Source organism: Haliotis rufescens, unplaced genomic scaffold (assembly GCF_023055435.1).
Source record: "Haliotis rufescens isolate VD_foot unplaced genomic scaffold, xgHalRufe1.0.p SCAF_3, whole genome shotgun sequence".
Classification (NCBI taxonomy): domain Eukaryota; kingdom Metazoa; phylum Mollusca; class Gastropoda; order Lepetellida; family Haliotidae; genus Haliotis; species Haliotis rufescens.
Window position 1 is genome coordinate 56,507,347 of NW_025964001.1, and position 11,281 is coordinate 56,518,627.

Sequence of the window (11,281 nt, forward strand, 5' to 3'; positions counted from 1 at the left end):
GACCAGTCCTTGTTTTAGCCCCTAAATGCCGAGCGCCAGACAGGGTAACAACAAGTACCATCTTTTAACGTCTTTTGGTATGACGCGGCCGGGGATCGAACCCTGGACCTTCCGTTCTCCGGGCGGACGCTCAACCACTAGACCACGGAGGCGGTCGATTACTAGATGTAGCCTACATTGCCAAATGTGTCAGAATCATATACACCCATACGTGTTTTTAAGAATCATACCCAGTCAATGTTTGTATGTTAATTAAGGGACCCGTGAAGATCCGGGGTAGAATAGGATATCAGCAATCCATGCTTGCCGTAAAAGGCGACTATGCTTGTCGTAAAAGGCGACTAACTGGATCGGATGGTCAGGTTCGCTGACTTGTTTGATGCATGTCATCGATCCAAATTGCGTGGATCGATGGTCATATCAAACACTGGATTGTCTGGTCTAGATTCGATTATTTACAGACCGCCGTCATATATCTGGAATACTGCTGATTGCGGCGTTAAACAACAAACAAACAAAACATTTATTAAGGGACTGATCCTATGATATTCTGTTGGAGGGGTGCCTTGGACTTTGTCTGGGACTGTGTCTGGGACTGTGTCTGGGACTGTGTCTGGGACTTTGTCTGGGACTGTGTCTGGGACTTTGTCTGGGACTGTGTCTGGGACTGTGTCTGGGACTTTGTCTGGGACTGTGTCTGGGACTGTGTCTGGGACTTTGTCTGGGACTGTGTCTGGGACTGTGTCTGGGACTTTGTCTGGGACTGTGTCTGGGACTGTGTCTGTGTCTGGGACTTTGTCTGGGACTGTGTCTGGGACTTGGTCTGGGACTGTGTCTGGGACTTTGTCTGGGACTGTGTCTGGGACTGTGTCTGGGACTGTGTCTGTGTCTGGGACTTTGTCTGGGACTGTGTCTGGGACTTGGTCTGGGACTGTGTCTGGGACTTTGTCTGGAGATCAGATATTTGTCTTAATTAAAACTATGAGTCCGAATATTGTTTTAAGGAAAACACCTTGCAACGTTTTAATTGTTGTAGCAGACAATTTCTTTCTTTTCAACAGCAGAAACCTATGATCGATTCCCGGGTCGCCCCGATTATGTTTCTAGGTTTGTCAGCACCACACCATATTCCAGCCATATGACGGCGGTCTGTAAATAAACGAGTCTGGACCAGACAATCCAGTGATTGATATCATGAGCATCGATCCACACAATTGGGATCGATGACATACATCAACCAAGTCAGTGAGCCTGACCACCCGATCCCGTTAGTCGCCCTTTTACGACAAGCATAGTCGCCTTTTACAGCAAGCATGGGTTGCTGAAGACCTATTCTACCCCGGATCTTCACGGGTCTGACTCATTCAGGGAATACTGACCTTAGCGCTGACTAAAATAAGGATATTAAGATTGTCACAATGTTGGTAACATGATCATAACCCAATCATGATAATTGCTCTTGATGTCATCCACTGGCGGGCACAAGTGTGATTTGGCTGATTATGTGTTATAGAGTAGTCATCATGCTATCAGCCATCGGTTTGCTTGTCCCAGATTCTTTTATTTTCCCGGCTGTCATGATATACAAGAAGTATGGCCCTGATGACATGGCATATTGCTTGTGCTATCAACCATTGGTTTGAAGCGCCCACTTGGTCTTAGATGTATCTGGAGTAGTACTGATTGTGAATAAAACAACATTCACTCACATGACTCATTGTTGCCATGGTAGTTTAGCCTTGATATTCACATGTTCTCATCCCTTCCAAATTCCTAAGGTTTAATTCCCATATAGGTAGAGTCTGTGATGAAGCTTTCATCTGTGTCCCCAGACATATGACTGGAAAATCTCAACAGCAGAATAACCATGATAACATGCATTAATTGAGTGAGTGAGTATGTTTTTACGCTGATTTTAGCAATATCACAGCGGGGGACACCAGAAATGGGCTTCACATATTGTACCCATGACGGGAATCGAACACGGGTCTTTGGCGTGACGAGCGAACGCTTTAACCACTAGGCTACCCGATCGCCCCTATGCATGAAGCAACACTCACTCCTCATCCACATGACCTTGATCACGTAGACACATGCAGCGTTAATGACTTTCAATTAGAATCAAAATACAAGTACATGTATATGTTTTTAATAATAAATCGGTTATTTCAGTGTGTTTCCACAACAAAATGACAGTTATCACAATTTTCACAGCATTTAAAGCTTTATGATCAGAACCATAGCATCAGAAAAAATTACCGAAACACAAGCAAAATACTGTTTTCTTATGACATTCACACTCACAAATATATACAATAAATATTACTACCTATATATAAAATGTCACTTAAAATGGCACTCTGAAGCAGAGCAAAATAAATCATTCATCATGTTAATTTAATATCCTCTGTATACAATAGTACACGTCTCATATACTTTCATCACAAACATTTTACAATCATTTTAACCATGTTAACAGTGAGTTTTAACAACAAAATGATAGTTATCACAATTTTCACTGCATTTAAAGCATAATGATCAGAATCACAGCATTAAAATAAATTAACAGAAAAAAACCTGTTTTCTTATGACATTCACACTCACAAATACATATAATAAATATAACTACCTAAATTTATAAAATGTCACTCTATAGCAGAGCAAAATAAATCACAAGAAATGACAATATTCATCATGTTTTAATATCCTCTGTATACAATAGTAGGCGTTTCATATACTTTCATCACAGAGGACCCGTGAAGATTCCGGGGGAGAATAGGCCTTCAGCAAACCCTTCTTGACGTAAAAGGCGACTATGCTTGTCGTACAAGGCGACTAACGGTCAGACTCGCTGACTTGGTTGAAGCATGTCATCGATCCGAATTGTGTGGATCGATGCTCATGATGTCAATCACTGGATTGTCTGGTCCAGACTCGATTATATACAGACTGACGTCATATAGCTGGAATATTGCTGAGTGTGACGTTAAACATGTTAAACAACAAACAAACAAACATCACAAAGATTTTTTTTCAATCATGTAAACATGTTTAACAGTGTTTAAAAGTGGACTAATTTAAAGACCAATCACTTTACTTGATTCATGTCATTTCATCATTTGAAATATTTTAATGATCTGCAATACACGAGTGTAAGCATATACCTAAAGTATTGTGATTTGCAAAAACATTAACAATATTAAAACTTAAACTGCAAGCACTCAGTATGTGTATGTGAGAGTTGTTATCATTACTTGTTAAAGAATCTACCTATTAGCCAGTTGCATACAAGTCTGTTAGCAGGCCAATATGGTTGCCATGATTGATGTGATATCATTTGCTTGTCACCTCACAGCTGACCCTGTTTGAAATGACACGATACATTTCCAGATGTAATTTTCCTAACATGCTTAATTAGAGGTGTCACACTACACCTACCTCACATATCAATACAAAGCATGATACTCGAGCCCTGATACAGTACATATCACAAGACCTACCGTATTCGACGTAATAAGCGCCCCGTCCTAAAACGCGCCCACGGCGATATTTGCTAATATATTGGCTAGTGAACAATCCCAATTAGCACCCCTTCCAATTGACCAATGTACACAAGACGTATTTATTCGTGTATAGTACACACTCGGGAGTTATATGCACCCTTAATTATGGGCAATTAAATTCTGGAAGATATATCTGTCATGTATAATATGACTTTTTTTCTGTATCATTTCAGGCTGTCAGCATAAACCACAAAATTTACGATCTTTCAACTCTCACCAAAATTATATTCTAATAAGAACCCCCTATTTCTAATTTTGAGAGCGCCCTGGGCCCTTATTACGTCGAATACGGTAATTCATGTAATTTGCACTGCAAAGACTTCCTCAATTTTCCATGAAGCACAGAGATTTTTGCTAACCCAGTTAATGTATAAATCAAACCATGGGTTGATTTAGTCATGTTCGAACCCTGCTCATACTATTTACTATTAATGGTATTATGAATCAGACTTACTATTAAGTTTCATGATATTGGCAGGCAATAGGGTAATGATAGCTCAAGCGATTCAACATGATGACGCTGGGTTATTGTAAAGCTAAGTAACTGTAACTTTTTGAAACTCTATACCAGTTACTGTGTGAAGCCCATTTCTGGTGCCCCCCATCGCGATATTGCTGGAATATTGCTAAAAGCGGCGTAAAACCAAACTCACTCACTCACTCACTTATGAAGCAACAGTTGAATGTCTTAGTATTCAGGACGAATAATATTGAAGTAAGACTGAAAACACTTGGTTGTGTGATACCAAATCCCACACTGAATCTGTTTATCTCCCTTAGACCAGGTGGCAGAGGCAGCTTGATAATGTCCTGTTCTAACCATGCCTATTCTATTTACCAATAAATAGTATTCATTATGAATCAGACTTACTATTCTACATGATCAAGCTGGGTTATTGTAAAGCTAAGTAACCATAACTTTTTGAAACACTGTACCATGCACATGATGTACATTATACAAAATTAACCTAATTAAGACATGAAACAAAACATGGAATTGTGTATTGTATCAGCATGTTTAACATGTTTAAATTCACATGATGCAACAATAGATAGTGACACCCTCAAAGCCCAATCTGACCGCCTCCGCGGTCTAGTGGTAGAGCGTCTGCCCGGAGAGAGGACGGTCCGGGGTTCAATCCTCGGCCGCGTCATGCCAAAAGAAGCTAAAAGATGGTACCTGTTGTTACCCTGTCTGGCACTCGGCATTAAGGGGCTAAAACAAGGACTGGTCGGCTCGGAGTCAGTATACTGTGTCTGGAGTAGGGTATTCATGTTAAACTGCGGCATGGTATCTCAGTGAGCTAGCACTATAAATCGGCATCAGTCCGGACTAGTACAAGCAGCCACACAAACACACATACACACGTGCATGCACGTCGCTATATAAGTGCAATAATCTTTGATCATGTTGATGCGATGTTAAACCCAATTTCACCTCACCTCAAAGCCCAATCAACAAGATCAAACATTATGTGAATTAACTTTCCAAATGATAAAATCCAGGACAACAAATAATAATGACTATAAACCGCATAACACAAATTAATATTATTACGAGCATTCACTAGTCACACCAGTACTACACATCTAGTAAGGATGTATTTCCATCTGGTCAGAAAGGTTCACTTTTGTCAAATTCAGGATGCTCGTGAGCCCATTCATTCGTAAAATACTTGACGGTGTTGTCCAGCTCCCGCAGCTTCTCAAAATCACTTGATGAAAGCTTCCATTCAAGAACATCAAAGTTTTCTTTAATTCTCTCAAAACTTTGACTTTTAGGCAAAACACCCATCCCCTTAAGCAACAGGAAGTTTAACAGTATCTGCCCTGGGGTCTTTTTGTACTCCACTGATAATTGTCTTACTTGTGGATCTTCCAACAGCACCAAATCATCAGTCTTTTTATCTGGCTTAGATGGTGCCCCGAGAGGCGAATATGCAGTAAGTACGATGTTCTTCTTTCTACAAAACTCAACGAGCTTGTTCTGCTGCCAGTACGCATGCGCCTCAAGTTGAAGGTTTGCAGGCTTGATTTTAGCTTTGTCCCATATTTTCTGAATCTGTTTTGGGTTGAAATTAGATATTCCAAGGCTTTTGGCCCAATTCTGACCATGCATTTGTTCAAATGCAGCCCAGGTTTCCAGAAGATCATGATGTTGAAGTTCACGTTCTCCTTTGGGGTTAAGAGGTTTGAGTGTTCCATCGCCTCTGTTGACATTACCCCAAGGCTGGTGGATTAGCAGCAAGTCGACATGTCTCAGTTTGAGACTTTCAAGCGACATTTCGCCACTTCTGATTGCTGCGTCTTTTTCCAAATAAGCACAGGGTACCTTTGTTGTGATAAACAAATCTTTTCTTTTATTTTTTCCTGACCTTATCCTGTCATTGACGACCTCGCCTACTTCAACCTCGTTACCATAGCTGAGCGCGGTGTCGATGTGTCTGTACCCAAGGAATAGGGCGTAGTCGACGGCTTGTTTCAAAATATCCCCTTTCATGAGGTAGGTCCCAAGGCCGACAGTCGGCATTCGTAGGCCATTATTCATCGTCAAATAGCGCATTGTGGATGCCATTGTATTTCCTTATCAGTTTCACTGCGAGTGTATCAGATAATCAGCGGATAGAGGAACACATAGTGATGAGACCTGATGAGACTTTGCCGTCCAGTCAAGCATTTGTTTACAAACATGCACACGTGAAACAAACCGGAAGTAGCAACTCGAAATACGGTTGTCGTACACGAGTTAGGGCAGAATTCTTCTACTTACCACAGACGAGTTTCCATGACTGTTGTGCCTCGGTGCCTTGCTAAAGAAACTATAATTAACCGAAATACAATTAATTTGCTATGATTGTATTTTTATAGTGTTTGCGACAAACATTCAAGAATAGCACTCCCCCCACAAAGAAGAGGCAGTGACTGCGAGCGGCTATCTTTCGGCCGATGCAGACATGCAGATGTTTTCGTTCATTTGTCCTCGATTAATTTTGAGATTCTATTTCAAGTGGCGAGGACTATAATGCTTGTAAGAGAGAGCAGAGACCATATAATAGATCTATTATATGGTCTCTGGAGAGACATAACTGTGATTGAGAATCTTTGCTAATAGGTTATTTACAACGAATTTGTCATGGCCATAGTAATCAGTTACTGACAAAAAATATTTATGTCAACAACCTGCATGGGTTCTTTCTTTGCATTTGAACCTGTTTCATATACAATGAAAGACCGTTAACCCGGTCGGTATACGGTCTATAGTTAACCTGGTCGGTACAGTCTATAGTTAACCCGGTCGGTATATGGTCTAAAGTTAAGCCGGTCATTACAGTCTATAGTTAACCCTATCGGGACAGTCTACAATTAATCCGGTCAGTACAGTCTATAGTTAACCCTATCGGGACAGTCTACAGTTAATCTGGTCAGTACAGTCTATAGTTAATCCTTTCGGGACAGTCTACAGTTAATCCAGTCAGTACCGGGTTGGTACAGCCTATAGTTAACCTAGTTGGTACAGTCTATAGTTAACCCGGTCGGTATATGGTCTAAAGTTAAGCCGGTCATTACAGTCTATAGTTAACCCTATCGGGACAATCTACAATTAATCCGGTCAGTACAGTCTATAGTTAACCCTATCGGGACGGTCTACAGTTAATCCGGTCAGTACAGTCTATAGTTAACCCTATCGGGACAGTCTACAGTTAATCTGGTCAGTACAGTCTATAGTTAATCCTTTCGGGACAGTCTACAGTTAATCCAGTCAGTACCGGGTTGGTACAGCCTATAGTTAACCTAGTTGGTACAGTCTATAGTTAACCCGGTCGGTATATGGTCTAAAGTTAAGCCGGTCATTACAGTCTATAGTTAACCCTATCGGGACAGTCTACAATTAATCCGGTCAGTACAGTCTATAGTTAACCCTATCGGGACGGTCTACAGTTAATCCGGTCAGTACAGTCTATAGTTAACCCTATCGGGACAGTCTACAGTTAATCTGGTCAGTACAGTCTATAGTTAATCCTTTCGGGACAGTCTACAGTTAATCCAGTCAGTACCGGGTTGGTACAGCCTATAGTTAACCTAGTTGGTACAGTCTATAGTTAACCCGGTCGGTATATGGTCTAAAGTTAAGCCGGTCATTACAGTCTATAGTTAACCCTATCGGGACAGTCTACAATTAATCCGGTCAGTACAGTCTATAGTTAACCCTATCGGGACGGTCTACAGTTAATCCGGTCAGTACAGTCTATAGTTAACCCTATCGGGACAGTCTACAGTTAATCTGGTCAGTACAGTCTATAGTTAATCCTTTCGGGACAGTCTACAGTTAATCCAGTCAGTACATTCAACAGTTGACCCAGTCGGTACTGTCTATAGTTAATCCGGTCGGTACAATCTGTAGTTAATCTGGTCAGTACAGTCAATTGTTAACCAGGTTGGTACAGTCTACATAGTTAACCCCGTCAGTATACGGTCTATAGTTAACCCGGTCGGTACAGACTGTAGTTAACCAGGTCGGTAGAGTCTGTAGTTAATCTGGTCGGTACAGTCTATGGTTAACCCGGTCGGTACAGTATATAGTTAACCCAGTCGGTACAGTCTTTAGTTAATCCGGTCGGTACAAGCTGTAGTTAATCCGGTCAGTAAGTCTATAGTCAACCAGGTCGCTACAGTCTATATAGTTAACCCAGTCGGTACAGTCTTAAGTTAACCTGGTCGGTACAGTTTATAGTTAACCCAGTCCGTAAAGTCTATAGTTAACCCGGTCGGTACAGTCTATAGTTAACCCGGTCGGTACAGTCTATAGTTAACCCTATCGGGACAGTCTACAGTTAATCCGGTCAGTACAGTCTATAGTTAACCCGGACAGTACAGTCTATAGTTAATCCCATCGGGACAGTCTACAATTGATCCGGTCAGTACATTCAACAGTTAACCAAGTCGGTACTGTCTATAGTTAATACGGTCGGTACAGTCTGTAGTTAATCTCGTCATGCAGTACAGTCTAGAGTTAACCTGGTCAGTACAGTCTATAGTTACCCCGGTCAGTACAGTCTATAGTTAATCCGGTCGGTACAATCTGTAGTTAATCCGGTCAGTAAGTCTATAGTCAACCAGGTCGGTACAGTCTATAGTTTACCTGGTTGGTACAGTTTGTAGTTAACCAGGTCGGTATAGTCTGTAGTTAACCCGATGAGTACAGACTATAGTTAATCCGGTCGGTACGGTCTATAGTTAACCCGGTCGGGACAGTTTGTAATTAATCCGGTCAGTGCAGTCTATAGTTAACCCGGTTGGTACAGTCTACAGTTAATCCGGTCGATACAGTCTGTAGTTGATCTGGTCAGTACAGCCTATAGTTAACCCGGTCAGTACAATCTTTAGTTAACCAGGTCAGTATAGTCTATCTTTAACCAGGTCAGAACAGTCTATAGTTAACCTGATCGGTACAGTCTGTAGTTAATCCGGTCAGAACAGTCTATAGTTAACCCATCCGGTACAGTTCCATAGTTAACCCGGTCGGTACAGTTTGTAGTTAATCCGGTCAGTACAGCCTATAGTTAACCCATCCGGTACAGTTCCATAGTTAACCAAGTCGGTACAGTCTATAGTTAACCCGGTTGGTACAGTCTATAGTTAACCTGGTCGGTAAGTCTATAGTTAACCTGGTCGGTAAGTCCGTAGCTAACCCGGTCGGTACAGTCTATAGTTAACCCGGTTGGTACAGTCTAAAATTTACCAGGTCAGTACAGTCTATAGTTAACCTGGTCAGTACAGTATATAGTTAACCCGGTCGGTACAGTCTATAGTTAACCTGGTCAGTACAGTCTATAGTTAACCCGGTCAGTACAGTATATAGTTAACCCGGTCGGTACAGTCTATAGTTAACCTGGTCAATACAGTCTATAGTTAATCCGGTCGGTACAGTCTATAGTTAACCCGGTTGGTACAGTCTATAATTAACCCAGGCGGTACAGTCTATAGTTAACCCGGTCGGTACTGTCTATAGCTAACCTGGTCGGTACAGTATATAGTTAACCCGGTCCGTACACCCTACAGTTAAGCCGGACGGTACTGTCCACATTTGTTGATAAAGGACAATGCCATTTTTCTCCCAGAGGATTTGCATAATTTAAGAAATCGTGGAAACTCTTAGAAGTCTTTGTAAAAAAATTCAGATGATAAATAGATGAAAATAGATTTTATCATTTCAACACTTGCACGTTTTGGACACTATCTTAATGGCTAACGTATCAAGAAGACTGACTGTAGCGGTTTTCTTAAGAGTTTTTCAAATATTTTAACAAGAGGAAGTCTTTGACCCAAGTTTTTCTTTTAACAAGACCCTTCTCGGCATTTTTCACTCACATTAGCTGTACTCATGTATTTGGCCATGCCAGAAGTCCAGAAACTTCAAACAAGAACAACACTTGCTACAATATAAAATCATTTATTACAGATTTTGTAAATGGTTAAAAAAGCAACACTATGTCCATATTTTCCAAAAATATACACATTCATACGTATCACAAATGCACATACCGTATTTCCTCAAATAAAAGCCCGAACCATTATTAATGTCCATTTAAACCAGGCACATATTAGAAGCCTGTAATCCTTTCCTTTTTGTAAACTGTTTGTGTTGAATTTGGTTGGTTGGGTGTTTAACGCCGCAGTCAGCAATATTCCAGCTATATGCCGGCGGTCTGTAAAAAATCGAGTCTGGACAAGACAATCCAGTGATTAATATCATGAGCATCGATCCACGCAATTTGGACCGATGACATGTATAAACCAAGTCAGCGAGCCTGACCCCCCGATCCCGTTAGTCGCCTTTTACGTGTTTGTATTGAAATGTCACAGAGAGAGGTAATGACAGAGGAAAAAGGCATGGCAGTAAATGACGGGATTGGATTTCTCACATGGGCATTTGGAAATGTCCAATATGTCTACAGTTTGCTAATTATCGCAATGAAACAATCTTAGTATAACAATCATTGCTTAATTGTAACTTATTTACATCTGGGCCTAACATCAATATGTTCTGCACTATGACCAATATATAACTTAAAATGGTGTTTTATTTCACGAGAACCAAATAAATGTATATTAAGGATACTCATCGAGTCATACTAAACGAGTGGAAGACTTACGGTAACACGTGGCCCAAAATATGTCAATAATGGAATCCCCTTACTGCACACGTCAGAGGTACGTCTTAATTAAATGTATCTCTGGAAATATACAATGAATTGAGTGAACAATTGTTACGCAAGACTACACCTTAGATGGCATCTTCCCGAGGCAAGAGAGTTAACTGACTATTAAAGTGCCAGTTTCCACCCTTGCCGAACTAGGCTGGGATTATGGAGTTACATTTTGGCTGGACTAACGAGTCTATGCATAGTCCAATCAAAATCGCGCACCGAAATCGAAATCCGGTTCGTAAACTGTCATGCAGAGTTCGGTCGATTGCAGGATTTGCAAAGCATGTGCATCGCCAACTCGTTGTCAACAGATATTTTCCAAATCTTTTCATGTTTTTAATCAAGGTGCTCACGTGATTTGATGTACTTCGCGAAGTAAGAACTGTTTTATCACAAAATAGATCTTGATGGTCGATCAGATCGTCTTGACTGGGCGCCACCATTTTGTTTGAAACAAATGCATGTGATACGAGAGGTGGAATCTGATTGGTACATATGGGAGAGGCATAG

General features: G+C 41.0%; 1 protein-coding gene across 1 annotated transcript; it reads right to left on the reverse strand.

Moving 5' to 3' along the window:
- Positions 1-4,932: 4,932 nt before the first annotated feature.
- LOC124148731 (aldo-keto reductase family 1 member B1-like) lies at positions 4,933-6,278 on the reverse strand. Its single transcript, XM_046519986.2, has one exon. It carries the CDS (start codon positions 6,136-6,138, stop codon positions 5,179-5,181), a length of 960 nt encoding a protein of 319 aa, XP_046375942.2. The 5' UTR covers positions 6,139-6,278; the 3' UTR covers positions 4,933-5,178.
- Between the last annotated feature and the right edge of the window lie 5,003 nt (positions 6,279-11,281).

What these genes read in the sequence shown, in the direction of transcription:
- LOC124148731 (XM_046519986.2), bottom strand. Translation starts at nt 6,138, where the DNA reads ATGGCATCCACAATGCGCTATTTGACGATGAATAATGGCCTACGAATG.